Source organism: Sceloporus occidentalis, unplaced genomic scaffold (genome assembly GCF_023333645.1).
Source record: "Sceloporus occidentalis isolate IW3139 unplaced genomic scaffold, rSceOcc1.0.p SCAF_11, whole genome shotgun sequence".
NCBI lineage: Eukaryota > Metazoa > Chordata > Lepidosauria > Squamata > Phrynosomatidae > Sceloporus > Sceloporus occidentalis.
In genome coordinates, this window is record NW_028316991.1 from 23,845,524 (window position 1) to 23,872,530 (window position 27,007).

The window sequence follows — 27,007 nt, forward strand, 5'->3', positions numbered from 1 at the left end:
CGAGTTCTGGAATCCCCTACAATTGACTAAATTGGCACAAAATAGTGTCTTAAGTAATGAGTTAAAATCAAATTTCATTTAAATTTACAATCATACAGCAGCCACCCAAGGCACCGATATCATAATGACATTAAGACTGAATTAAGCGGGTAGGATACAGCCGCTATGTAGGGTTGAACGCTTAGCTACATCCACTTGTGTTAGGAGGTACTGATGTTCCGGGCAGCAGCCAAACAGGTAACACGAACCCTGCAATATGTATGGAGAACGCTTCACCTTCGTACAGCTTTAGCGTCTTATAACAGAACTCACAAGACGCCGTCAAATTAACTCTACGCGACATCATTCTCGCGACAGTATACGATCTTTCATTAGTTCGGAGATAATGTCTGCCCTGGAAGAGGGAAACGAATATTAACCCAAAACAGGCTACTGACTTGGCCTTGGGTCTCAGGTCAGCCATGGCGTCTCGGTATTCCGTAGTCTAGAACAGGAGATGTTACGTTAGTGGATTCCATTCTGGAGCTTTGCATCAAGTGGCCGGTGAAACGGGGGCTTCGTAGACTTATCTGTACGGCGAGCGGCTTCCTTTTCGAAAATTGCCACGTCCGATTGGCCTTTAAGGGAGAGATACCGGAGGACCACGGCGTGCCAGTTTGTGATTTCATCCACGTGCACGGGGCCTCCTAAAAACTGGTTTCGATTTAATCCACCTGTGGGAATAGCGGGGTACAGAAAAACATGTCCTTATGTAACTTAAATAAAAATATATTTAACCAGTTACATAGTTACCATGCCAACAACCAATCTACATTTGAAAGAAGGCACCGTTTTATATAATTCTTATTATTTGTATTGAAGGAAATTCTTGTCTATAATTGTTTAGATTGCCCCTTTCCATATCTGGATGATGAATGTTTCCTAATGCTTTTATCACAAGAGGTCAGGATAACCTGACTGTAAGATCATTCCGAATCGTTCACATTTTCCGATTTGCTGAAATGTAATTCGTGTCGTGGAACAAAAAAAAGACAGAGCCACCTACATTTCTGCCCTACTGCTTTCCAGATTTTGGTGTTAGGAAGATTATCTGAGTTAGTATGAGGGCAGAAAACTACACAAAGAAAAAAAAATTAAGGATCAGGCGTCACAAACGCAAAAAGTAAGGATTCAGACCAAAAATAGAAACAATGAGTTTTGGGTCCTGTTTGATGACAATGAACGAAAAGGAGCCCTGGCTAAGAAAACGGCCATCAAAAATGAGATTTTTTAGATGTTTTGAGCACCGGATCCTCAGTTACATCAATTACATACAGAAACACACCATGGCGGACCCTCACAGGGACGCTCAGAGACCACCGAACTGCAGTTTATTTGGGAATGTTATCGCCGATTAAGCGAATTGACCCTGGTAACGCTGCACAGGGGCTGCCGTTTCCCAGACCTGTCACCTTTGGCCTTGTTGGCCCAGTCAGTTATATACACAGCTGCTTACCCCTATGGGAATACTAATAGCTCTCATTCTTTTACCCGGAATACGCCACAGATCAAGGCAAGAGATTTTCTTCCAAAACAGTTTTTCCCTTTTAGAAGCTAAAAAATTAACGGCAGTTGTCCTCTAAAGAGCAGATAAAAGGTGAGACTCCAGAATTTCACTATTATGTGGAATATCATGAGTTTCTTTCTTTAACTCTTATTGAAACTATTCTTCAGGTACTTCTTCTTTTTTTATTTTATTTTTTAAAGTAAGTCTTTGACATTGTTATGTCCCAGGAGCCAAGCTGTTCCAGACTCCCCACACCGAGCCATCTTAAATACCTAAAACAGACCATATTCCTGGCCATTTGACTCTCCTTTGGTCTCTGGGTGTCCTGCCAGCCACCTCCCATGGCCATGGCACTTTCCAATAGTCAATGGGATCGAACTACACCATATGCTTGGCCATCTGACTCCTTAATGGCTCTGGGGAAGCTCAACTTACCATATCCTTGGCCAAGTGACAAGTAATGTGATTTCTTTACTATGTCCACCTCTCTCTCTCTCCCTGTCTCTCTCTCTGTAGAAGTCTATCATTACCTGCAATTTCATGATCTCTAGCTATGGTTACAATGTGTTTTTATGCATAATTAAAGTAATTAACCAATATGTGGGGGCTTTGAAGAGGTTACCTTCTGGTGATACTTGCATTGTTCTCTTGGCAGTGGTTCTAAGCCATCCAAGCGATGTATGTGCAAGAAAGTCAATAGAATGCGTGTCCGAAAATCCGTCAGCATCCTCTTCATTCATAACGTTCCTGGTACCGGCGGAGCAGACGTTCCCTAAAATGAAAACATCAGTAATAATTCAGATTTAAGGCTATTCACTTGCGTCGCTTGCCCAACTAAGTCCAATAACCCAACCATTCCCACAATTATCATTTAAAACTAAAAAAATGTTGCCCCAATATGAAAACACGGGATAATATATTTTTGTGGGCAGAAAAATCTGTTTTACGACACCCCGGGTTTCAGGCGCATACCTTTGTACTTGCACAGTAACTTCACGTAGTAAAATAAATTCGTGAGCAGGTTGAACGGAGACGGGGCTCCTGGTTTTCTGGTCATATCTCGGATAAGCGTCGCCCGTCCGAATTTCCACTCCGTGTCCGACTGAGCTTGTATCCGCTGGTAGGTGTCGCTCATCATGGCGATCAGCAGATTGATCAGAACAATTAACGTGACAATAAGGTAAACGCCAAAGACGAAGCGGACGATTACGAACGTGAACGGGGGAGTCCGGTCGAGGCTCGGAAGACATTCTGGTTCGACGAGACCGAAGAGAGAAAAGAATAAGAGGACGGTGATATCGATGGGATCCTGGATGTTGGAAATGTTCTGTTCGGGAGCGGTTTCATTATAAGTCCGATTTGTTTTAGATTCTGGATAGACGGGCTGGTAGACAGCAGACAGTTGCATGGTGAAGGCTACGTGAAACAAGCCTAGAATGACGGCAAAACGGGTTAGGTCCTTTATCAGATCTCTTATGATAATGGCCCATGGTCCAAAGAGGTGGTGAAAAGTGAGGAACTCCAGGAACTGGACAAAGGAGAGAGTCATGGCTACACCGAGGAAAATATTTCTGGCAAAAAGGCAGTGCAAACGTTCCGTATCGGTAAACAGGAACGCGAGTAAGTGGCAGAAGAAAGCAGCCGCAGAGAATCCCAAGACGAAAACCCGTATCCAGGCCAGTCCAGAGCGCTCCCCGTGGTGGGTGAGCTCCGACACCAGCGTCCCCAGTAACCAGACTAACAGCAGCCACTCGTTCCAGTACGGTATCGTGCGCCCTTCGTAAATCGGACTCACAGGCGGATAGACGATGGTTAGGATGAACAGCACGAGCAGGAATATATGAGAGGCCAAGTAGCTCATGAATTTTATGATTGGGATCTTGTGAAATCTGTGCTTCAGAGGCAGAGAAAACACAAGCCAAACCGGTGGACACGCCAAGAAGGTAAAGAAAAGAAGCACCAGTTTCCACGCGGCCCACTCTAAATTTCCGTACCAGACCTCGGACAAGTATTTTTGGACAGCGGGATGGGCAACGACGTCCTTTTGTTCGCACTCGATGAAGCAGTCCAGAATAGTCGTCCCTCGGTGGTCCACGGCTCTCAGGATATAACCTGCATTTTTACTTCCGGAAGCCACGGTAAGGAGTTCAGTAGCCATGTTCTCGCTGTACTTAGAAGCGTTTAGAAGGTCTACTGCCCTCTCTTTCTCCTTCAGGCTCGCAACGGCGAACGCTCTCGAGAGTTTGACAGCGGTGTCCAGCGGTGCCGCGGAATTAAGAACATATTCCGCTATTACCCTGTTGTTGTTTAACTTCCCGCAGACCATGAGATCAAAGACGAACTGGAAACATAATAAAATAATTATTTTACGAGAGGACCTCTGGAACGGAGATTTAAAACGATGTTCGGGTAACGAGAGGAGTTACCTTTCTGTCTTCCGTTAGCTTTAAAGTATTGCGGTCCTTCTTCAGTAGGAAGCTCACCACTTCATGGTGGTTTTCTGCGGCCGCGTACTGGATGGCTAGCTTTCCGTCTTTACACTCCAGTGCCGCATTGGCGCCACATTCAATGAGAAAGCGGACGGTGTCTAGGAAGCCAGACTTTGCAGCGAAATGCAACGGACACCACCCATTCTGGGGAGGAAAAAGGGCCATGGATAAAATGAGGACAAGGCAAGTATAAGGGTAGTATAATAAAAAGTGCAGTGTTGGATTTTGTGGGGGAAATTGACCCAAATATACTTCAATTGGCTATAAAATGGACATGTCATTGAACCACTGGAAATAAAGGACTGTACTGCACCTTGTCAGTCACATTTATTTCAGCTCCTTGACCAACGAGCGCCCTCATCAACTCGTTGTGGCCATTGGCGGCAGCCAGGTGGAGGCACGTTCTTCCTCGCTTGTCTTTCATATGCAGCTGGGACGTGGACTTACTTAGAAGGAGGCCGACAACCGACGTGTGACCGTTGTGCGCCGCGAGGTGTATTGGCGCCGAACCCTGCGGAGATCATATGGTGCACAGATCAAATACTTGGGAATGCGACTGTGTATTAGAGTTGTGACTACGGGGTCAGTGACCTGTCCACATAAGAAGACTTTTGGTGTCAGGCTTGTCCCGTGTCACACAAGGTCCAGCTGCCGACTTCAACCTACGATTACCCGGCTAGGCACCCAATGGACACCGACCACACCATATGCATGGAGAAAGAAGTAGGTAGAGACATCAAACAGAACATTTGATGGCTGTCTGTTATAAGAGAAGGGCTGCAATACAATGACAGTCACATGGAATGTCAGCAATAATTCGTTCCGTACCTGCCGGTTGGTGGCTGCGTCGGCTTGGACTCCTGGATAGTTCAGTAAAAGCCGGACCAGACTTTCGTGGCCGGATTGGGAAGCCAAATGCAATGGGGTATATCCTGACTTAAGATAAAAAAAAAGTGTTTAATGTAATAACCGGATGTGAAAAAGGACCGGGCAGAGAGGGTCGCCCTATGGAACCAAGCTTAAAAACTCCAGGTAGAGAGAGGGAGAAATAAAGTGCTTTGTGTGTATTGAGTTGATGTGGAAGAATGACCGGTAAGAGCAATCTAGAACGTGGCAGTTTATTTTAAGCAATCGCCAGTGAAAATAGCATAGAAGACATCATACGCTTACATGAAAAGAGACTATAATGGCCCGGGGTTGCTGTGTCTCCTGGCATTATTGTAAACGTTTCAATAAATTATGATAATAAATACCAATTAATCTGCAACAATGATTAGCATTGGTTTTCATTCATACCTCGCCTCCTTGATCTTTCATAAATAATAAGTCCGAGGCTGTTTTGGGGGGCTCGCTGTGCATCGAGGCGGGCACTTTGGTTAGGATTTCACGGACAAAATCGAGTTGTCCAAATTGAGCTGCCACATGAAGAGCTGTAAAACCGGTCTAAAGAAGGGTAATAATAATAATTCTTCATTAACTCCAAACTCAGCAACGGGGTACTCATGCAATGGCTTGTGATACAGAGAGAAGAATAAAGTTCAACTATTTCCAGTTTTGTACTGATCCAGAAGACCCCATTGAAGATTACATCTCATATTTTTATTCAATAAAATGGGTAATCGCCAGAGACCAGACATATGCTTATTTAGAGCCTGTGCTTTTCTCCTTAAGGTCACAAGAAGATACTTTCTAGATGGCCTTTTTAAAAGCAAGATATCCCTGCCCTTCATAGGCTATAAGTGATCACATTTGACCTTCTCATGTTTCTCTGAAGACCACGCCTTGGCGAACCTCTGAAGACCATGCCTTGGCGGACCTCTGAAGACCACGCCTTGGCGGACCTCTGAAGACCACGCCTTGGCAGGCCTCTGAAGACCACGCCTTGGCGGACCTCTGAAGACCACGCCTTGGCGGACCTCTGAAGACCACGCCTTGGCGGACCTCTGAAGACCACGGCTTGGAGCATATAAAATGACTTTACCTTGGAGCTGGTAATCCGGAATGAGATGCTTCCCTTTAAAGCCTCCAGGACATCGATATGCCCGTTCTTAGCTGCCAGGTGAATCGCTGTCATCCCCTCCTGCCAGGTACAGACAACACATTCAAGATTTTTTTTAGGAAAAAATTGAGAGATTTATTGGAATCGGGATTAAGAGGACCGTACAGTAACTGAGAGGGACCAGACTTTACATAGAAGACACTCCAGCGCCAGGTGCTTGGTTTGAGAATCTGACACTATTCCCCAGCATTGCAAGGCACAGGTCACTTTATGGGTGGGACTGTATCTGGATGTTCTAAAAGGTCTATAATTTATGTATAAAAAATACAAACAAGGAATAAGCAAATCTCTTCTGCCGATGGGATCCAACAACCCCAGACTACGTTTTGGCCTACATGGGTCTCATCAGCGAGTTGTGGTTGGTATCACAATTATTCATGTGAGTTCAAAGATGTTACAAAGTTCTTATTTCAACTTACTCCATTCTCGTCCGATGCAGACGCTCCGGTTTCTAACAGAACCTTAACCACCTCTGTGTGACCTCCTTCGGCTGCCAGATGCAACGGCGTGGAGTCGCTGGTCTGCAGCATCCAGAACAGAAACAAGAATCGTTTAAGACAAAAGCTATTTCTGGAAGCGCCGTTCAACCTTGATTTCTGCTCTAAAACAATAGCCGAGCGATGCTCGAGTTCCACATTCCAGTGAAAAAAATATATTTGAGGCCAAAAATGACATTAAAACAGAAGGAGACACGCACTTCGCCTGTACTTTCACCCTTTTTTGTTTGTAAGTTTTTATTTGGCAAAAAAAAGTTTGTTTGCCTATTCCGCATGCCACCAGTAGGGGGCTCGCGCCACCGGAATTAAACTACCGTATTTGCTCGATTATAAGACGAGGTTTTTTCAGAGCAAATGTTCTGAAAAATACCCCTCGTCTTATAATCGGGGTCGTCTTATAATCAGACCTCAAATAGGTCTGACTATGAGACGACTAAGATCCAGATCCCCGCAGCTGCAGGGAACCTGGATCCTCCTGTCTCCCCCGCCCCACTTACCGGTACTTCTGAGTCCCCGGTGTGTAGCTGGGGCAGCGTGTAGTCGTCTACGCGATTCGCGTAGACAACTTCCGCTGCAGCAAGAAGGAGGTGTGGCTAGCAGCGGGGGTTGTCTGCGTCCATCGCGCAGACCTTCCCCGGCTCTCAGAGATCAGAGTTCCCCGCACCGGTGCCGGTGCTCTGATCTCTGACAGTCGGGGAAGGTCTGCGCGATGGACGCAGACAACCCCCGCTGCTAGCCACGCCTCCTTCCGGATGCAGCGTAAGTGCGAGGGATCTACATCCTGCCCCGGCTACATGACAGGGAAGTCAGAAGCACCGGTAAGTTGGGGGGAGTGTTAAATGGGGGGCATAAGGCATTTCTGGAGGCAGAGTGCTCTGTGAAATGCCTTTTAACCCCCTTAATGCCACTCTGCCTCCAGAAATGCCTTTTTAACCCTCTATACGCCACTCTGCCTCCTGAATGCCTTAAACCTCCCTATATGCCACTCTTCCCCATAATATGCCTTTTAACCAGGCCCGGACTGGGACAAAAAATAGGCCCGGACATTTAAGCCTGAGCAGCCCATTTTTTATTTATTTATTGTTAAAGCCCACCCTTCATGTACCATCTTTGCATTTACTCACTCATTCACACAAATCATTAACACGTTCATTAATGCAGTCTCACAAATCATTCAAGCAATTCATCCACACATAAATTCATTAATTGTCATACGCATCACACAATTCATCCAAACATTTACTCATTCATTCTCATACGCATTCACACTACCCCCTCTCCCCATCTTATCTGCCCCTTATCACTATGTTCCTCCTTTTCACTATGTACCCCCTCTCACTATCTATCCCCTCTCCCCATTTCTCACTATCTAACCCCCCTCTGCCCCTTCTCACTGCACTCCACTACCTCACCCTACTTACAGGCAGGGCCGAATTGACTTAGGGGCTGATGGAGCTGCAGCTCCAGGCCCCTACCTTAAAATATGCGGCCTCATTAACACAGGGCCCCTTTAGCCCGCTGCAACTGCGACCGGGTCCGCCACTCTAAGGAGCCGGGAAGCCCCCACCAGGGCCGGCCTTAGGGGTCTGCGGCCGCACACGGCTTAAATTAAAACATCGGGTTTTTGGTTTTTTTTAACTTTATTTAACATCCTCCATGTTAAATAAAGTTAACAAAAACTTTATTTAACATGGAGGATGTTAAATAAAGTAAAAAAAAACAACAAAAAACCCCCCCGATGTTTTAATTTAAATCCTGTGCGGCCGCAGACCCCTAAGGCCGGCCCTGGTGGGGGCTTCCCGGCTCCTTAGAGTGGCGGACCCGGTCGCAGTTGCGGCGGGCTTAAGGGGCAGGTGCCCCTTATGCCCTGCGTTAATGCGGCTGTAGAGGCCGCATAGGCCCAGTCAGTCCGGTCCTGACTGGGCCTATTTTAAAGGTAGGGGCCTGGAGTTGCAGCTCCATCAGCCCCTAAGTCAATCCGGCCCTGCCGCGGCTCGGCCCACCGGGCAAATGCCAGGTGTGCCCGATGGCCAGTCCGGGCCTGCTTGTAACCCTCTAAATGCCAGAGTGGCATATAGGGGTATGAGGCATTTCTGGAGGCAGAGTGGCACATAGGGGGTCTAAAGGCATAACATGGGCACAGTGGCATATAGGGTTAAAAGGCATATCATGGGGCACAGTGGCATTTAGAGGGTTAAAAGGCATATCATGGGGCACAGTGGCATATAGGGGGTATTAGGCATTTCTGGGGCAGATGTGCATAACTGGGGGGGCAGGTTGGAAAATAGAAGGAAATAAAACCAAAATATTTTTCTCAATTATAGCTTTTATTAAAAAAAATAGTTTAGATGAATTAACATTTACTGGTAAAACTTTTTTCCTATAGGGTCGTCTTATATTCAGGCTTTTTCTTTTTTTTCCCTAGATTAATATTCAGATTTGGGGGGTCGTCTTATAATCGAGCAAATGCGGTATTTATAAAGTACCCCAAAAGTGTGTGTTTGTGTGTATGTGTGTGCAGGGGTGGGGGGTTCGATTAGGATGCTCAGATATCATTAGGTCAGAGTAGAATATAAAAAGAATCTGCCCATTCACCCTGAGAATTTGAGATCGGGGTAAAAGCCCTGTCAGCGAGAGGCTTTATTTTCATACATTTATAGAACACATACTGTATGTGAAATATACTCTCAGGTCATTTATTCTTCTGGCCCCTGTTGGATAGCGAAAAAAACTGACAGATTTAAAGGTTGCCTTTACCAGTTGTATAGAAGTGGCAGTGGATGCACGGAAAAGCCTTTCAACAGAGGAGTCGGCTCCAGACTATATGACCCCGATAGTCTGCCCATTAACCTAGAGACTGGGTTGAAACCTTGTGACTCAGGGGCAGACCCCAAATGGTTCCCAAAATTCTTGATGGGCAAAAGGAATAAGAAGAAAGAGAGGGGGGGGGGAGAGGAAAATAATCGCCTATGGGCTTGATTTTATACACCTGTCAGCCATAATCCCGGCTGAAACACCTAAACCCAATAATTAGGAGTGAGGGCCACATACTTTCGAATATATATATTTAATGTATATGATTCACTACACACCAAGCTAATTCACAGATTTAATATAAAAATGAACAGAATTTCACTGTTTGATACAATCTCGTACTTTTCCCAAAACCACAACGAGTCTAATGATTTATAAAACATTACGCAGAATTAACCATCGCTTAATCAATAGTTTTTTATAACAGCTCGGAGGCTGTGATCTTTTTTGCCGTTTCTCAGAAGGAAGCAGAATAAATCATCGGCGGACAGAGGCCTCAGCGATGATCGGTCGCCTGCCGCAGAACAATGGAAGCAGAGAGGAAACGCTTCACAGAAATCTCATTACCAGCGGCGCACGGCCGAGATCAAAAGCCGCCAGGAAAGGCGAGGACGTCAGGAGCCGTACCGCTACCATGTGAGGACACTCAATGAGTCCCCGTCAACAAATGGTGATTTAGAACAGAGACGCGTGGTCTAAATGAATGATCTAATCCCGATATAGTATTCATCCACTTATTACGTTAAAAAGCGTTTCTATGATGTCATAAATATATTCATAAAAATAATTATTATGTCATAGACAGGTGGTTAATGTGATAAGCGGATTTGAGATGCCCACAAATATTCCCGCAGAAAATATTTATTACATCATAGAAAGCCTTTTCACTTATTATGTTAAAGCCTTTCTATGATGTAATAAATACTTTCATAAAAATATTACATAATAAAGACACTTAATAGAAAAAAAAACCCCAAAAAAACATTCTGGCTATTTTTTGTGGTATATGGGGTACATTATATATATATAGAGAAGTGTGATAATGGTGTATGCCGGGCTCTCACCTTGTTGCGAGTTGTGGTGACGCCAGTTTTGTTGAACCTGAGGAGCTCCTTAATGACAGCGACGCTTCCCTTGGCGGCAGCGATGTGAGCGCATGTGGAGCCGTCCATATTGGCCAAAGTCACCAACTCCGGCTTCTGCTTCAAGAAGAGTTTCACCACTTCGGAGTGATCGTTCTCAGCCGCCAGGTGGAGCGCAGTCTGTCCATCCTACGGTGAAAGCGGCGAAAGTCGGATTTAGAAACACGGACAGAAGATACGTCTGGAACTTAAATAAAAGGATGAGAAGGGACTACAACTTGTGCCCAAACTTCCAGTTATTTGAATATTTATCCCAGTGGATGTATAGCTGCTTTGTTCCTATATTACTGACATTGACCTTCATACATATTTACCAACGCGGGAGCCGTAATAACCACCCTCCCAGCGCTGTATACAGTAATATAACCCCCAGCGCTGTATACAGTAATATAACCCCCAGCGCTGTATACAGTAATATAACCCCCCAGCCCTGTATACAGTAATATACAGTAATATAACCCCCAGCGCTGTATACAGTAATATAACCCCCAGCGCTGTATACAGTAATATAACCCCCCAGCGCTGTGTACAGTAATATAACCCCCAGCGCTGTATACAGTAATCTAACCCCCCAGTGCTGTATACAGTAATATAACCCCCTAGTGCTGTATACGGTAATATAACCCCCCCAGAGCTGTATACGGTAATATAACCCCCCGTGCTGTATACAGTAATATAACCCCCAGCGCTGTATACAGTAATATAACCCCCAGCGCTGTATACAGTAATATAACCCCCTCAGCGCTGTATACAGCAATATAACCCCCCAGCGCTGTATACAGTAATATAACCACCAGCGCTGTATACAGTAATATAACCCCCCCCGCGCTGTATACGGTAATATAACCCCCCAGTGCTGTATACAGTAATATAACCCCCTAGTGCTGTATACAGTAATATAACCCCCAGCTGTTACAGGGTCACCGTACCCAAGGCTGGGTACCCCTGTTTGAGGGCTGAGGAATCACCAGTCAGTCCCTCATACGGATCGCACTCAGCTATCCACGGATCATCCAGACCACCATTCGTAGTAAACCAAGAAGAACTCTCTTTATTACAAACACACAGAACTTATATACAATCTCAATGCAATGTGTACCGAACCCAACCCCCAATCCCATCAGCCACATCCCATCACAAATCCCATCAGTATACAGGGGATGTATCAGGTGAGGGGATTACAGAATACAATGGGTTCCCCCACCTGTGTTATCCCCCCTGTAGTGCGGGGGCCGTCTGGGCAGACAGGGCTGTGTTGGCTGATTAAGAGCCCCAGCCAGATTATAGGATCGTCTCTTTGAAGGCTGGGGCTGAATCCACATCAGTCTCTGGGCCGGTTACACAATAAACACAATATAATATATTACCGGGTCACAGTATACAGAACCGGACACAAAAGTGCTCCGTGACCCGGCTAAACTTCATATGACACATGAGCCAGCTAGCCTGGCCCTGTCACACCAGCGCTGTATAAGTAATATAACCCCCAGCGCTGTATACAGTAATATAACCCCCCAGCGCTGTATACAGTAATATAACCCCCAGCGCTGCATACAGTAATAACCCCCAGCGCTGTATACAGTAATATAACCCCCAGCGCTGTATACAGTAATATAACCCCCAGCGCTGTATACAGTAGTCAGCCAGCATTGACAAAAACCTAGTTTTATCTCATTGCTAATTAAGTCTTCATCAATCAGAGTGTCCGTGATGGTGATTAAGACCGAGTCATTCTATTTTTCCCCACAGGCAGTATGATAAGGAATCGGGGGGGTTAGTAGCTCGGGGGTCAGATAACAGAGCGAGAATCATACAAACGGCTGATATGCAGCTGCCTGAAAATGTTATATTATGGGGCAAAAACAAGAACTCATTTCAAAAAAAGAAAATAGGGCAATATTTATAAATGATTATTCCGGAACCAGCAGTAAATTGTTTAGCGGGGGCTCCTTTATTACCGGCCGTTACGCTGCACGCAGATCTCATGGGGTTTTCCGCCTTTCAGAAGCGTCTGGGAAAAGCTCCTAGGATTGCATGTTATACGGAGGCGGCCGAGGGGCGATCGCCGGTATCAGACTCAGATAATCACAGAGAGGAAAGGGAATAACTCGACGGGAAACTTCCCGGCAGAACCGCTCGGGACTTCATTCAGGAAGAAATAGAGCTCGCTGCAGACGGCGTGGGCTTTAAAGATCCGCATGCCAGCGGCAGTGACCGTGTCTGCTTACATATATCAGAACAAATATTATGGGAGCGAAATGCGTCATACTACAAGGCATAAATAAGGTTAACTACGTGATAACAATGCACAAATGTGTCGACGTTTTAAACAGAAATGGGAAGGGTGGACCGAAGAAGAGGCTATAGCATGATAGTGGTTTTAGGAAGGGTAGGGGATGCATGGAGTAGAATTCCAGCAGAGGTGGTGGAGGTTAATACGAGAAGGAGAATTGAATCTGGTTTCACCCCCTTATGAAGCTATAGAGGACATTGCCCCCTATTATGTTCCTACTGTGCAAAACAAAATTAACCCTTTGGAATGCCCATGAAAAGAGGCCACCGCTGGTTGGGTGGGATCGGGTTTATATACTTCCACCCACCAAGTGTTTAGAGTATTTATTGTTTCCCAATAAACCTGAATGGAAGGCAGTAGTAGCGCTCGGGAGTATACGCATGCTCCTGCGCAACCAGCGGCCAAATTACAATCTGTTACCAGGTATTTTTCTGCAGTTTCTTTTATTGCTTGCTTGTTGTTAACTTGCGTGACATCGACACATTGGTGAATGCAAATGGTACGTTGTTTTATGCAGATTGGCAGTAGTGGAACCGCGAATTCCCTGCAGCTGAACGCAGGCATTTTTGTTTTTTTTACAAACTCGCATGCACTCGCACTTTAATGAAAAATGAAAGATACGATCATCCTGACCTCACTCGCTAAACAGAAGAATTCTTAATATCGTCGTTGTACATTAAGACCTGAAGGGTAAAACACGTGATGTGAAAGGAAAGCATGGAGATTTTCTTAAAAATCCGATTTAAGAAGAACAAGGAGTCCTGAAAATAACATCTATTTTTTTAAAGCATTTTTACTTTTACAGCATTTTTTCCCACCTGTATAACTTTTGCACAGAACGATATATATATATATATATATATAATATAAATGCTGCTTACGGTATCGATTACATTGACATCCGCCTTCATTTTTAGTAGACTGCTACATACATCCAGCTGACCATTCATGGCAGCCAAGTGAAGCGGGGTCCGCAGGGTCTAAAGAAGATTAAAAAGAAAGTAATGAATGGAATCTGTATCATTCTTGTTGGTGTTATTTAGTGAAACGGGATCCTTGATGGAAAATTCCCACATCACAAATTCACCGTGCGTTTTATTTTACGGATCTGGTAAAGATGAGAGCCAAACCGGGAACCAAAGAGGCAGAGAAAGCACCTAAGAAGGAGACCTCAACGCAAAGCAAAATACTTACAGAACAAAGAAAATCAAGAGTTTGGGATTTTTCTCTTTATATCTGGCCACAGGAGATATTAACCGAGCGCAACAACCTAGTCCAGGTTACAGTTTCCACCCTTAGAAGGGTAAATACTGGATGGCAATAACCATACCCCCCAAGCGTCCTGTTACCCTGGGACAGTTCCCGTTTTCAGGTAATGTCTCGTGGTTTTGCAGGCAGTGGGGGATCTTGGGCTGGGATAACAATAATAACGACGACATTGTATTTGTTAAATGTGTTATTATTGGTGATATTTGGTTTTGACCCTATTTTTTTACCAAGGTCATAGCATCGATGCAGGCCAGGTGGGTCTCCACAAGGATCTTCACCAGGTGGTTATACCCCTTCTGAGCGCACAGATGGAGCGGCGTTAGACCGAGCTTGGTTTTGGCGTTCACAAACGCCTTGTGCCGAAGCAGGACGTCTGCTATCTCGTCGTGACCTTTCTCCGCTGCAAGGTGTAGAGAGGCTTTGCCATGCTGGATAAGGAAAAAACGGTGTAAAAAGAAATAAAAATAACTAAAATTAAAAGCAGGGACATTTCAGGGTTCTCGAGGAATTAGTGAATTAACCCCTATGCGTCTTGATTAATTAACCTCCATTAATGTCATCAAATCAGTTGGGTCTATTCACTAAAGGGGGAGGTGACAGGAGCGCATGCAGTAAACTTATGTTTTCACCATACATTAAAACAGTCCAATCCCAACCCTGCTCGGTTGGCCCTGTATAATGTATAGTTAAATCCCTGAGGTTTCTTTAGATTCGTTCATTATTATTTGAAGGGATACTACAGAAAAATAAGTTCTGATTTATTGTGAATTTAAAAAAAACAAAAAAATAGTATGTATTCAGTGACAGATTCCAATGTCCATAATCCCCCCCCCCCCCAAATGGCAGTACACAGGCATTTAAATAAAATAAAATAAAAATGTATTACATCTTTTATTTAAAAAAAAAAAAAAAAAGTTTGGATTTTAAATAAACCTTCATACCTCATCAAATACATCAACACGTGCATGATTCTGCAGCAGGATTTTTACAACCTCAGTGTGACCCCTCTCCGCTGCCACCAGGAGTGGAGACCACCCATTCTAGTTAAAAAAAATAAAATAAAAAATGAAATATTATGCAAAAAAATATAATTATAATAAAGGAAGCATAGTTTTTTTTTTTGTTAAAACGTGTATTCCGTAAAATCTCAGGCATAACGAGCACCGCTGTATAATACTCAGGTATAACTTTACGAGTTATTATTCATTCGATAGATAATAATTTGTTCGGTTAAAAGTTGTTCAAAAATATATATTGCACAATAAAAATAAAAAAATTAAAGTTTGCTTATAAGTGAAAGTTTAGGCCACGATCAGAGAATCTGATCAATAATCAGTGACCTAAAACATCACTAATCAGTGATCCATTATGTAATAAAAAAATTTAAAAAAATAATAATAAAAATTATTTATATTAATAATGAGGCCTGGATGCCCCCCCCCCCCCGACTCTCTCTGATGGGAGGTGGAGGGGTCTGCAGAGACCTGAAAGCACCTTTGACTCCAGGTCAGTGCTGTTGAAGATTGTTTTTTATTATTACTTTTTTTTTGGGGGGGGGTAAACTCTTTCAGTCCTGGTGCTCCATACAACCAAAGCATTGATTGTGACAGGGTCCTTAAGACGCCAAGGTTAACCCCTTCAACACCAGGATTCTTGAAAAAGGGGTAAATTGTGCGTATTACATCAGAGATTTTACAGTAAATATATTTGTTACTATAGTCATGCCTCCCGGCACAGACTGTGCTACAATAGACCTTGCACCATCTAAGCACCATCAGGCCACCTGAATAAGAGACCTCTGAGGTTCTGAGAGATTATAAAATTTTGCATTTTTAATATGTTAGTGCAATAAACGTTATCACCTTCAGCTAGAAAACCATTCTGGTGCAAACTGAGTTTTTATACTGAAAAATCCAACTGAACGAATGATCCACAACGAAACAAACCTTTGCCTGCTTGTTCATCGCCTGCTGGATTTGGTTGCAGCCTATATGTCTGATCATTTCAAGTAAGACATCTTCATTCCCCACCCCGGCGCAGTAATGCAACGGCGTCTCTACCTTCTGCAACATGAATTGAAAATGTATCTGAATTAATAGTCATTTATATAAACTTTGAAATCATACACGTTTATGGTAAACTCAATTCCCTCCCAAATCCTATATTTATATTATTATTATATATCAATATTATCAATATATACCTATATAATTTTTTTATTTATTTATATATTTTTATATATTTTATACTCTTAAGTTTTACTGAGACGGTGGTAGATGGGTGGAACAGCCTCCCGGCAGAAGAGGATAAATCAGTGGATATACATACAGTGGAAAGAAACAAGATGTGAAGGATAAGCGTAAAAAGAAGCCTTTCCGTAAAATCTGTGGCCCTTTCCCCACTGTATCCCCCCTCCCCCGCTAAGCATGAATCACATGTCGATTTATTTTGCGGAAATCTATTATAAAAAATGTAAAAAAATCCAACCACCTTTTGTATTTTTTGATGCCGGCTGTTGCCGGGGGTTAAAGTTCTGAACTTTCACCTTAAAGTACTTTGCGTTTATTTTTCAGACTCTACGCATAAATATTAATTTGGGGAACAGGCTGGATCTTGGCAGTTTGGGAGAAGGCGAGAGGCTTTCATGTATCGGGACTGTCAGAGGAAGCAGATGTTGGAGCCAAATTCCAAACACCGTTTACAAAAGTCGAGGGATTTATCATAAACACAGAGACGCGGCTCTAAGCGGGGAAATGAAATGGGATATGGGGCTGGATGGTATCCCTGACATTAACCCTTTAACGGAACCTCCAAATCTCTTCTAGACACCTTTTGGTTCTTCCCCGTACCCCATCTTTTTGATTTCCTTTAAACCACGGACGGCGATACGAAGTCGCTTCATTGATGCCGATGGCACTTTAAGTGGGGAACGAGTCAGCGGCTTGACACTGGAAGGGTTAAACAACCTAACAATAATATGATAATATGGAACACTACGTCAAATTAATTGCATGTTGTTGGGGTGTCCTGTCCATAAATTATGTTTATTTTTTATTTTTTGTATTTTCAAATATTTTGTATCCCAGTACATGTACCCAGACATATTTTTTTAAGGAAACTCCACTCCAAGGGCTCAGTCTCAATCAGAAGGACTTCATTAGCATCGCCATAAAGCATCAGCTCAGTGTGGTGTTTGAGGAGGGAAAGTCACCCAAAATATCACATGACTGACAGCAACGGCGGCTCCAGGACTGCAGATAAAGGGAGTTTATTGGGGCAAAATTAGATAAAACCAGGGGTATTACTGTATACAGCACCAAGGGTGGGTTATCTTGCTGTATACAGCGCTGGGGGGTTGTATTACTGTATACAGAGCTGGAGGTTATACTACTGTTTACAGCGCTGGGGGGGTAATTTCCGGTATACAGCGCTGGGCGTTATTACTGTATACAGCGCTGGGGGTTATATTACTGTATACAGCGCTGGGGGGTATATTACTGTATACAGTGCTGGGGGTTATATTACTGTATACAGCACTGGGGGGTTATATTACTGTATACAGGGCTGGGGGTTATATTACTGTATACAGTGCTGGGGGTTATATTACTGTATACAGCGCTGGGGGGTTATATTACTGTATACAGCGCTGGGGGGTTATATTACTGTATACAGCGCTGGGGGTTATATTACTGTATACAGCACTGGGGGGTATATTACTGTATACAGCACTGGGGGGGTATATTACTGTATACAGGACTGGGGGGGTATATTACTGTATACAGTGCTGGAGGTTATATTACTGTATACAGCGCTGGGGGTTATTGTCACAGGGTCAGGCTAACAGGCTATTATTTTCATGTTAAGTTAGCCGGGTCATGGAGCGTTCTTGTGTTCAGTTTGTGATACCATGACCCGGTTTATTGTGTAACCGGCCCAGAGACTGATGTGGATTCAGCCCCAGCCTTCAAAGAGACAATCAGGTAACCCGGCTACAGACGGCTAAGACGGCACCCGCACTACAGGGGGGATAACACAGGTGGGGGAACCCATTGTATTCTGTAATCCCCTCACCTGATACATCCCCTGTATACTGATGGGATTTGTGATGGGATGTGGCTGATGAGATTGGGGGCTGGGTTTTGTGTTCATTGAGTTAAGGATCTATATAAGTTTGGTTTGTTGTGCAATAAAGAGTTCTTCTTCTGGTTTTACTCAGAATGGTGGTCTGACTGACCTGTGGATAGCTGAGTGCTATCCGTATGAGGGACTGACTGGTGATTCCTCAGCCCTCAAACAGGGGTACCCAGCCTTGGGTACGGTGACCCTGTAACATTGGCTGGCAGCGGTGGGACGAATCCCACAATTTGGGTGAAGTTCAAACCATCAGCCGGGACCCTGACCGCAGATATATGGAGCGGATCTACAACAGCCTAAGACGGGAGACGCTGAAAGATCTACTAGAAGCTCAGGGTCGGTCAACCAGTGGAAAGACTAAGGCTACCTTGATAGCGGAGCTAAGAGAAATGGATCAGTCTCAAGATGCAAGGGAAGAGAGCCTCGGACTGAGCACTCTGCAGAAAAATATCCAGTGGCATCTGTCTCTGTACCCCGGAGGAGCAACGCAGGAGCAAGTGACGGCAGTCATTGAGTTATGCCACCGGGAGCAGAGCCAGAGAGGATCCGTGTTCCCCAGCCTAGGGGAACAGACAGCCAAAATACCATACCAGGCGATCCAGCCCTTCAGAGACCCTGAGGACGAGATAGACCAGTACCTGGAGGTCTTTGAGAGACAGTGCCTTACCCTGCAATTGGAGCCGAACAAATGGGTGCCGCTCTTGGTGAGTAAACTCACAGGCCGGGCTAGGACAGCATTTGAGTCCATGCCCACCGAGGACTGCCAAGACTATGGGAGGGTCAAGGAACGGTTATTGGCCCGCTTCGGAGTCACCCCAGAGGCACACAGGGTGAAATTCCGCAGCCTGCGGAGATCCGAAGGGCAGTCATTAGGAGAGTGGACCCACCGCATGAGACGGGCAGCTGAAGGCTGGATTCGAGGACACCATGCCAGCACCGTCGAGGAGGTGACCCAACTCATCCTCCTGGAACAATTCTACAAGTATGCGCCCCCAGCTGTGTCTGAATGGGTAAGGGACAGAAAACCCCTCACAGTAGATGAAGCTGCGGTTCTGGGGGATGAATATCTTGACTCACGGCGCACTTCTCATATAGATATGAACAGAAGAGGCCAACCTGTAACTTCCCAGATTCGCCCTGTCTATCCGTCCCGGAACCCACCAATGACGGTTACATCGACATACCCAGCTCACCCGGCGCTCTATAATGCATCCCAGGGGGCACGCCCGCCCTACCGCAGTCCAAGTCAAGGGACCCGAGGATTGCCACCTCGGCTACAGCGTCTGGAGGGCAGGACCTGCTTCCGATGCGGGCAGGTAGGACACCTACAAACTGCCTGTCCTACTGCTACACGACCCACTGTAACCATCCCGGGGCAGACTGCCCCACCAACGGCGTACTGTCTGGGCAATGAGGAGGACTTTGGTGTACTACATGAGGTAGACCCGGTCCGGGCTGCTGCAGGAGATAACCGAGCTCACCACCGACAAGAGGTCTGGGTCAACGGCCAATATGCCCAAGGACTCCGTGACAGTGGGGCTACCATTACGCTGGTAAAACCCAGCCTTGTCCCCTCGTCTGCTTATCTACCTAAAGCCGTAGCAGTCAGAGTGGCCGGAGGACATGTCCATAGGATACCCACAGCCCGGGTACAACTTGATTGGGGCACTGGGACACGTACTGTGGATGTGGGACTCATGTCCGAACTCCCAGCGGAGGTGCTGCTGGCTAACGACCTGGGACACTTAACCTCTGCCTACACCGAGACCCTTAAACCAGAGGTCTGCAATGCGATAACTCGCCAACAGAGCCAGAGGGAAGGAAGGTCACTTGAGGAGGAGACCCAGGTAAACCTTGACCATGCCCCTGACAATATCCCTGACTGTAGCCCAGAAGATGTGCAGGATGGTGACGGGAACCAGAGCCCCGACCTACCCACCCCAAGTAGCCCTGACGGAATTCCCTATACCCCTACCAGCCCTTGGGCTAATGCAGCTGAATTCCGTCATGAGTCTATTACCGATCCTACCCTGGCAAGGTATCGGGAGAGAGCTGGGGCTGAGCCAGAGGGACAGGCTGGTGATCGAATCATATGGAGCCAGGGGTTGATGTACCGTCTCACAGAGGGCCAGAAAGAGACTAAGGTGCCCAAACGGCAGCTGGTTGTACCCCAGAAATATCGGGCTACACTACTACGAGTAAGCCACGATATACCCCTGGCTGGCCACCTTGGCAGAGACCGCACGATCACCCGCCTAACCCGCAATTTCTTCTGGCCAGGTCTTACCTCAGATGTGGTGCGCTACCTGCGTACCTGTGATGCATGTCAGCGAGCCGGGAAGCGCGGAGACCATCCCAAAGCCCCGCTACACCCCCTACCTATCATTGGGGAGCCCTTCAGTAGGGTAGCGGTAGACATCGTAGGTCCCCTACCCCGACCAAGTGCCTCTGGGAAAAGATACATACTGACGCTAGTAGACTTTGCCACCCGGTACCCTGAAGCCGTTCCCCTCGCTAATGTTACCGCTCGCACAGTGGCTGATGCCCTGATGAGTATATTTTCGAGAGTAGGGCTACCCCGAGAGGTATTCTCGGATCATGGGTCGCAGTTCTGCGCAGAACTCACCCGGCAGGTCTGGGATCTATGTGGGATCCGAACCCTGCGCAGTGCCCCCTACCACCCCCAGTCCAATGGTCTATGTGAACGCTTTAACGGGACATTGAAACAAATGCTCCGGACATTTGCGGTCACATACCGGGACTGGGAGAAATTCCTGCCGCACCTCCTGTTTGCATACCGGGAGGTGCCCCAGGAGTCTACTGGGTTCTCACCCTTCGAATTACTTTTTGGGAGACGTGTAAGGGGACCCTTAGATTTAGTCAAGGATCACTGGGAGGGGGCTGAAAAAGAAGGGACCCCCCTACTGGAGTACGTCCTGAAGCTTAGGGACCGGTTGACGGAGCTCACTGCCTCGGTGGCAGAGAGTCTGCGATCAGCCCAGGGTAGGCAGAAGGGTTGGTATGACCGTACCGCTCGGAGCCGTACCCTGATGGTAGGGCAGAAAGTGTTGGTCTTGAAGCCAGAAAAAACAGATAAGCTCCAGGCCGCCTGGAAGGGACCTTATCTGGTGGTGAAGCGGCTCTGCGACACCACGTACCTGGTCGCCAAGTGTTCAGATGAAAGGATCCAACGAACCTTTCATGTGAACATGTTGAAAGCGTATCAGGAAAGACTAGAGGATGTAGCGGCCATATGTGCCCCAGCCGCGGACGACCCAGAGAGTCTACCGCTCCCAGAACTACCACGAAAGGGCGAACCCCCTGTAGGCCCAGAGGGCGTAAAAGTGTCCGAGCAGCTGGAAGCCACCCAGCAAGAGCAAGTTAGAGCCATGCTGGACCAGCATAGGACCGTGTTCTCCCTACTCCCAGGGTGCACCTCGCTCACGGTACACCGAGTCGAGACTCCAGGGCATTCACCCCTTAGACAGGCAGCCTATAGGGTACCAGAGGCAGTCAGGGCAGAAATGCGGACTGAGATAGGAGAGATGCTCGACATGGGGGTCATCGAGCCATCTAGGAGCCCCTGGGCATCTCCAGTTGTATTAGTTCCTAAGAAGGACGGGACTACCCGCTTCTGTGTGGACTATCGGAAGCTCAATGACCGGACCACGACAGACGCCTACCCCATGCCCCGGGTCGATGAGCTATTAGACCGCATTGCCCGGGGGAACTTCCTTACTACCTTAGATCTCTGTAAGGGGTATTGGCAAATTCCGCTGGACTCGGACACGGTTCTGAAGTCGGCATTCATCACTCCCTTCGGCTTGTACCAGTTTAAGGTCATGCCGTTTGGGATGAAGAATGCTCCGGCAACCTTCCAGCGGATGATAGATCGACTCCTCGACGGCCTCCAGGACTATGCATGTGCATACCTGGATGACATTGCGATCTATAGCGATACCTGGGAGGACCATCTGGTTCATCTGGGTATCGTACTAGACCGTATACAGGCAGGCGGACTGACCCTCAAACCCGACAAATGTGTGATAGGGGTATCCGAGGTCCCATACCTGGGTCACCGAGTGGGCAGAGGGATGCAACGCCCTGAGCCGGCTAAGATAGAGGCGGTAGTCCGCTGGCCGACTCCACGTACAAAGACCCAGGTGTTAGCTTTCCTAGGCACCGCCGGGTACTATCGGAAATTTGTAGCCGATTACAGCTCCATAGCAAAGCCCCTGACGGACTTGACTAAAAAGAATCTCCCCAAGCAAGTCCTGTGGTCTCCAGAGTGCGAAACAGCATTCCAGACCCTGAAAGCTGCACTTGTCACCGCACCTGTCCTAGCTGCTCCTGATCCCTCTAAACGCTTTTCTGTACACACAGATGCCTCTGCTTTTGGATTGGGAGCCGTGCTAAGTCAAGTAGGGTCCGATGGCCGTGAGCACCCCGTAGCTTACATCAGTCGTAAGCTACTACCCCGGGAGGTCGCATATGCCGCCGTGGAGAAAGAATGTTTGGCTCTGGTCTGGGCCCTCAAGAAATTTCAGCCCTATCTCTATGGACGCTCCTTCACCGTGCTCACGGACCACAATCCTCTAGTTTGGCTCCATCGTGTAGCTGGGGACAATGGGCGACTGTTGCGATGGAGCCTGGCCCTGCAGCCATATGACTTTAAGGTCCAATACCGGCCGGGTAAGCAGAATGGGAACGCTGATGGCTTATCCCGACAATCAGACCTGGGTGTGTGAACTGTGTCATCTCGGACAGCCTCCAACCGACCCGGGTGGATCTCGTTGGGTCTGCCGGACCGTTGGTCAAGGGGGAGAAATGTCACAGGGTCAGGCTAACAGGCTATTATTTTCATGTTAAGTTAGCCGGGTCATGGAGCGTTCTTGTGTTCAGTTTGTGATACCATGACCCGGTTTATTGTGTAACCGGCCCAGAGACTGATGTGGATTCAGCCCCAGCCTTCAAAGAGACGATCCTATAATCTGGCTGGGGCTCTTAATCAGCCAGCACAGCCCTGTCTGCCCAGACGGCACCCGCACTACAGGGGGGGATAACACAGGTGGGGGAACCCATTGTATTCTGTAATCCCCTCACCTGATACATCCCCTGTATACTGATGGGATTTGTGATGGGATGTGGCTGATGGGATTGGGGGTTGGGTTTTGTGTTCATTGAGTTAAGGATCTATATAAGTTTGGTTTGTTGTGCAATAAAGAGTTCTTCTTCTGGTTTTACTCAGAATGGTGGTCTGACTGACCTGTGGATAGCTGAGTGCGATCCGTATGAGGGACTGACTGGTGATTCCTCAGCCCTCAAACAGGGGTACCCAGCCTTGGGTACGGTGACCCTGTAACAGTTATATTACTGTATACAGCGCTGGGGGGGTATATTACTGTATACAGCGCTGGGGGGGTATATTACTCTATACAGCGCTGGGGGGGTATATTACTGTATACAGTGCTGGGGGGGTTATATTACTGTATACAGCGCTGGGGGGGTATATTACTGTATACAGCACTGGGGGGTTATATTACTGTATACAGCGCTGGGGGGTTATATTACTGTATACAGCGCTGGGGGTTATATTACTGAATACAGCCCTGGGGGGTTATATTACTGTATACAGCACGGGGGGTTATATTACTGTATACAGGACTGGGGGGGTATATTACTGTATACAGCACTGGGGGGTATATTACTGTATACAGCGCTGGGGGGTATATTACTGTATACAGCGCTGGGGGGTTATATTACTGTATACAGCGCTGGGGGGGTATATTACTCTATACAGCGCTGGGGGGGTATATTACTGTATACAGTGCTGGGGGGGTTATATTACTGTATACAGCGCTGGGGGGTAGTGTATACAGTGCTGGGGGGGTTATATTACTGTATACAGCGCTGGGGGGTTGTATTACTGTATACAGCACTGGGGGGTTATATTACTGTATACAGCGCTGGGGGGTTATATTACTGTATACAGCGCTGGGGGTTATATTACTGTATACAGCACTGGGGGGGTATATTACTGTATACAGCGCTGGGGGGTATATTACTGTATACAGCGCTGGGGGGGTATATCACCTGTGTAAAGACGTTAATGTCTGGGCCAATTTTTCATTAATATTAAATGATTTATGTGCAATTAGCACAAATTATATGTAAAACCCATTTCTTGTTATAATAATAATTAATTACATCGTATCGGGGGAGTTCTCACCTCTGTTGTGGTGCGTGAGATGTCCCCGTTATATTCCAGGAGGATTCGGATGATTTTCACGTCCTCTTTCTCCGCGTTGATCACGTCTTTATTCACCGCTGCTGCCAAATGCAGAGCCGTCTCCCCGTCCTGAAACACAGGCAGCGGCGTGACCGTCGGCCGGCAGAGAGGACCCCCGTGTTCACTGCCTCCCTCATTATTTCTTTTGCCATGCTTTTTTTTAATTTAAATTTAAATACATTTTTTAACATTTTTAAGTTTTTATCCCTGTGGAATGTAATGGCGCTATATAAAAAAATAAATAATAATAATAATAATTATTATTATTATTCTCCCTCCATAATCCCCAAATCTGATTCCCCCTATTAATTTACTGATTTAATAAAAGTATTAAATACCTAGAAGTAACTTAAAACACTACATTGAGAGTACGGTTTGTAATAGGAAGGCGTATCTTGGCCAGACAAAAAAAAAGGAATAAAATAAAAATAAAATAAAAAAATTAATAATAAAAATGTAATTTAAAAAAGCAGACAATAAAAATGAGTGCATTTCAGAATTTGTTGAATGAGTAATTATAGTGAGAAGTTGTAAAAGTGATCGTATTACCATAAATTACCATAAAACCCGATGGACCGGTCCAATATTACACCACTGGGGAAAAAATTCCACCAGAAACACTCTTTTTACCCAGAACGTCCAAATTTATCATTAAAATGACGTGTGGACCTTTCTTTTTTTTCTTCTCAGTCGTTGGACCTCGGCTTGTGCTCCCCGACAAGGCTTTAACCCCCTTTTTTTTTTTTAACCCCTTAATGACAAAATGCATTGTTTTAAATGGGTTTAAAGACCGCCCATTGTCCTTAAGGGGTTAAATACAGAGATAAATGTTATGGCGTTAATGAGATTGTTTTCTAGGCTCACCTCGTTGGGCTCGTTAACGCATCTGGCGGCAGCCGCCGGGCTCTTTTCGCTCGCCAAGTAGTGAAGGATCACCTCTACGATGGGTGGGTGGCAGTGCCGGACCGCTGTGTGCAGTGGGCTTTCTCTAGCCTGGAAAGGCAAGCGCAAAATTGAGGTCAGCGCTATTAACCCATCGTGTCAGGGCCGGATTAATGTGGGGGGGGCGGTGTCTCTTTAATAAACATTGTTTGTAGGGTACTGTAAAGATGGGTGGCGGGTCGGAGGAGATATCATCTATTATCCCACAACTATGCCAAGTAAATCCCCTCACTGTATTAGCCTCCACCACTTCTGCTGGGAGGCTGTTCCACTTATCCACCATCCTGTCCTGTAATTAATAGTTTTCTGTTGCATTCTGGGATTTTTAAGAATGTCCGTAGCTTCAAAGTGTGACGGGGACCAACAATCCCAAATGATTATCCACAATACCTTCGAAAGCCAGGCGAGTTCCCCTCCATCTTCGATCAGGGCAGTAATCATCTTTAGGTTGCCGTGGCGAGCTGCTATGTGCATCGCGGTCTCCCCGTTCTGTCGATATAAATTATGCCGTTTGTTCGTTAAATGATCAGGGCAGAGTTCTTTTTGAGGGTGACTTTTTGGGAAGCTGCAGTATGTGGCACAATGTGGCAAAGATAACAATTAGCATATGCTGTGAAAATCAACTAACGGGGAGGAATAATCAGCTGCTCAGATGGTATACGCATATGGTGAATTTTTTAATTGTTACGTGATGTTATAACTTGTAGCATGCTGTTTACTCATTGTACAGCGCTTTAGAACAGGACGGCACTATACAAATCAATAAACAATAATAATTACTAATCCTTCCTTGCTGAGGCTGTTACTGAAGGGTACGTCGGACATGTATGGGGAACACTTTGGGGTACGCCGGGATATGATGTCATACCTCGATGACCTAAACGGTAAATATATCTGTTAATTTGGGGGGGGGGGGCGTCCCCTGTTACCTCTGTCTCTACGTTGACATCGGCTCCGCTCTTCAGCAGCATCTCCGCCACCTTCTCCCCGTCCTTAATGCGCGCAGCGATGTGCAGCGGGGTCTCCTGCCCCTGCGAGGAAGAAGTCTCAGATATCCTCACCGGTGTAGGGGGTGGGAAGCATGTACTGTATACGGTCAGTAATGTCGGGACGTATAATAACACCTAAGGCAGCAGCACCCCCAGCCGCCCCATCCGCCTGCCTTAAAAGGTGCACCGTGAGCTGGGATATGACGTCATACCCGTGTCACCTTCTAATGCTCTCTATGGAGGCTGTGCTGAAAGATGTCCTGATCGCCCCACCTCGACCTGCCGCCCGCTATACGTCACTGAATGGGTGCAAAAAATGCATGAATGACAGAGACATAACTTTACTTGAGGGTCAGAGGCTTAGATGGAACGTAAGGAAAAAACTACTTTACTTAAAGGGTGGTGGATAAGTGGAACAGCCTCCCAGCAGTAGTGGTAGAGGGTAATACAGTGAGGGTATTAAACATGCATGGGATAGACATACGGCTCCTGAATCAAAGACGAGACCGACGACTGATTAAGGTTTGAGTCTTTACAGCAGGAG

At 46.3% G+C, this 27,007-nt stretch overlaps 1 protein-coding gene across 1 annotated transcript in view; it reads right to left on the reverse strand.

Annotated features, from left to right (window-relative positions):
• Positions 1-504: 504 nt before the first annotated feature.
• LOC149305714 (uncharacterized) overlaps positions 505-27,007 on the reverse strand; it is a 37,885-nt gene continuing 11,382 nt past the window's right edge. Inside the window, exons 10-27 of the mRNA XM_089477304.1 lie at positions 26,404-26,505; positions 25,865-25,963; positions 25,397-25,525; positions 24,473-24,601; positions 16,056-16,172; positions 15,051-15,149; positions 14,337-14,537; positions 13,722-13,820; positions 10,470-10,676; positions 6,514-6,615; positions 6,017-6,115; positions 5,332-5,478; positions 4,864-4,971; positions 4,349-4,546; positions 3,973-4,179; positions 2,519-3,887; positions 2,169-2,318; positions 505-713 (exon numbers count right to left, since the gene is read on the reverse strand). Coding sequence (XP_089333430.1) covers positions 505-713; positions 2,169-2,318; positions 2,519-3,887; positions 3,973-4,179; positions 4,349-4,546; positions 4,864-4,971; positions 5,332-5,478; positions 6,017-6,115; positions 6,514-6,615; positions 10,470-10,676; positions 13,722-13,820; positions 14,337-14,537; positions 15,051-15,149; positions 16,056-16,172; positions 24,473-24,601; positions 25,397-25,525; positions 25,865-25,963; positions 26,404-26,505 — 3,771 coding nt within the window. The remainder of the gene's footprint in view (positions 714-2,168; positions 2,319-2,518; positions 3,888-3,972; positions 4,180-4,348; positions 4,547-4,863; positions 4,972-5,331; positions 5,479-6,016; positions 6,116-6,513; positions 6,616-10,469; positions 10,677-13,721; positions 13,821-14,336; positions 14,538-15,050; positions 15,150-16,055; positions 16,173-24,472; positions 24,602-25,396; positions 25,526-25,864; positions 25,964-26,403; positions 26,506-27,007) is intronic.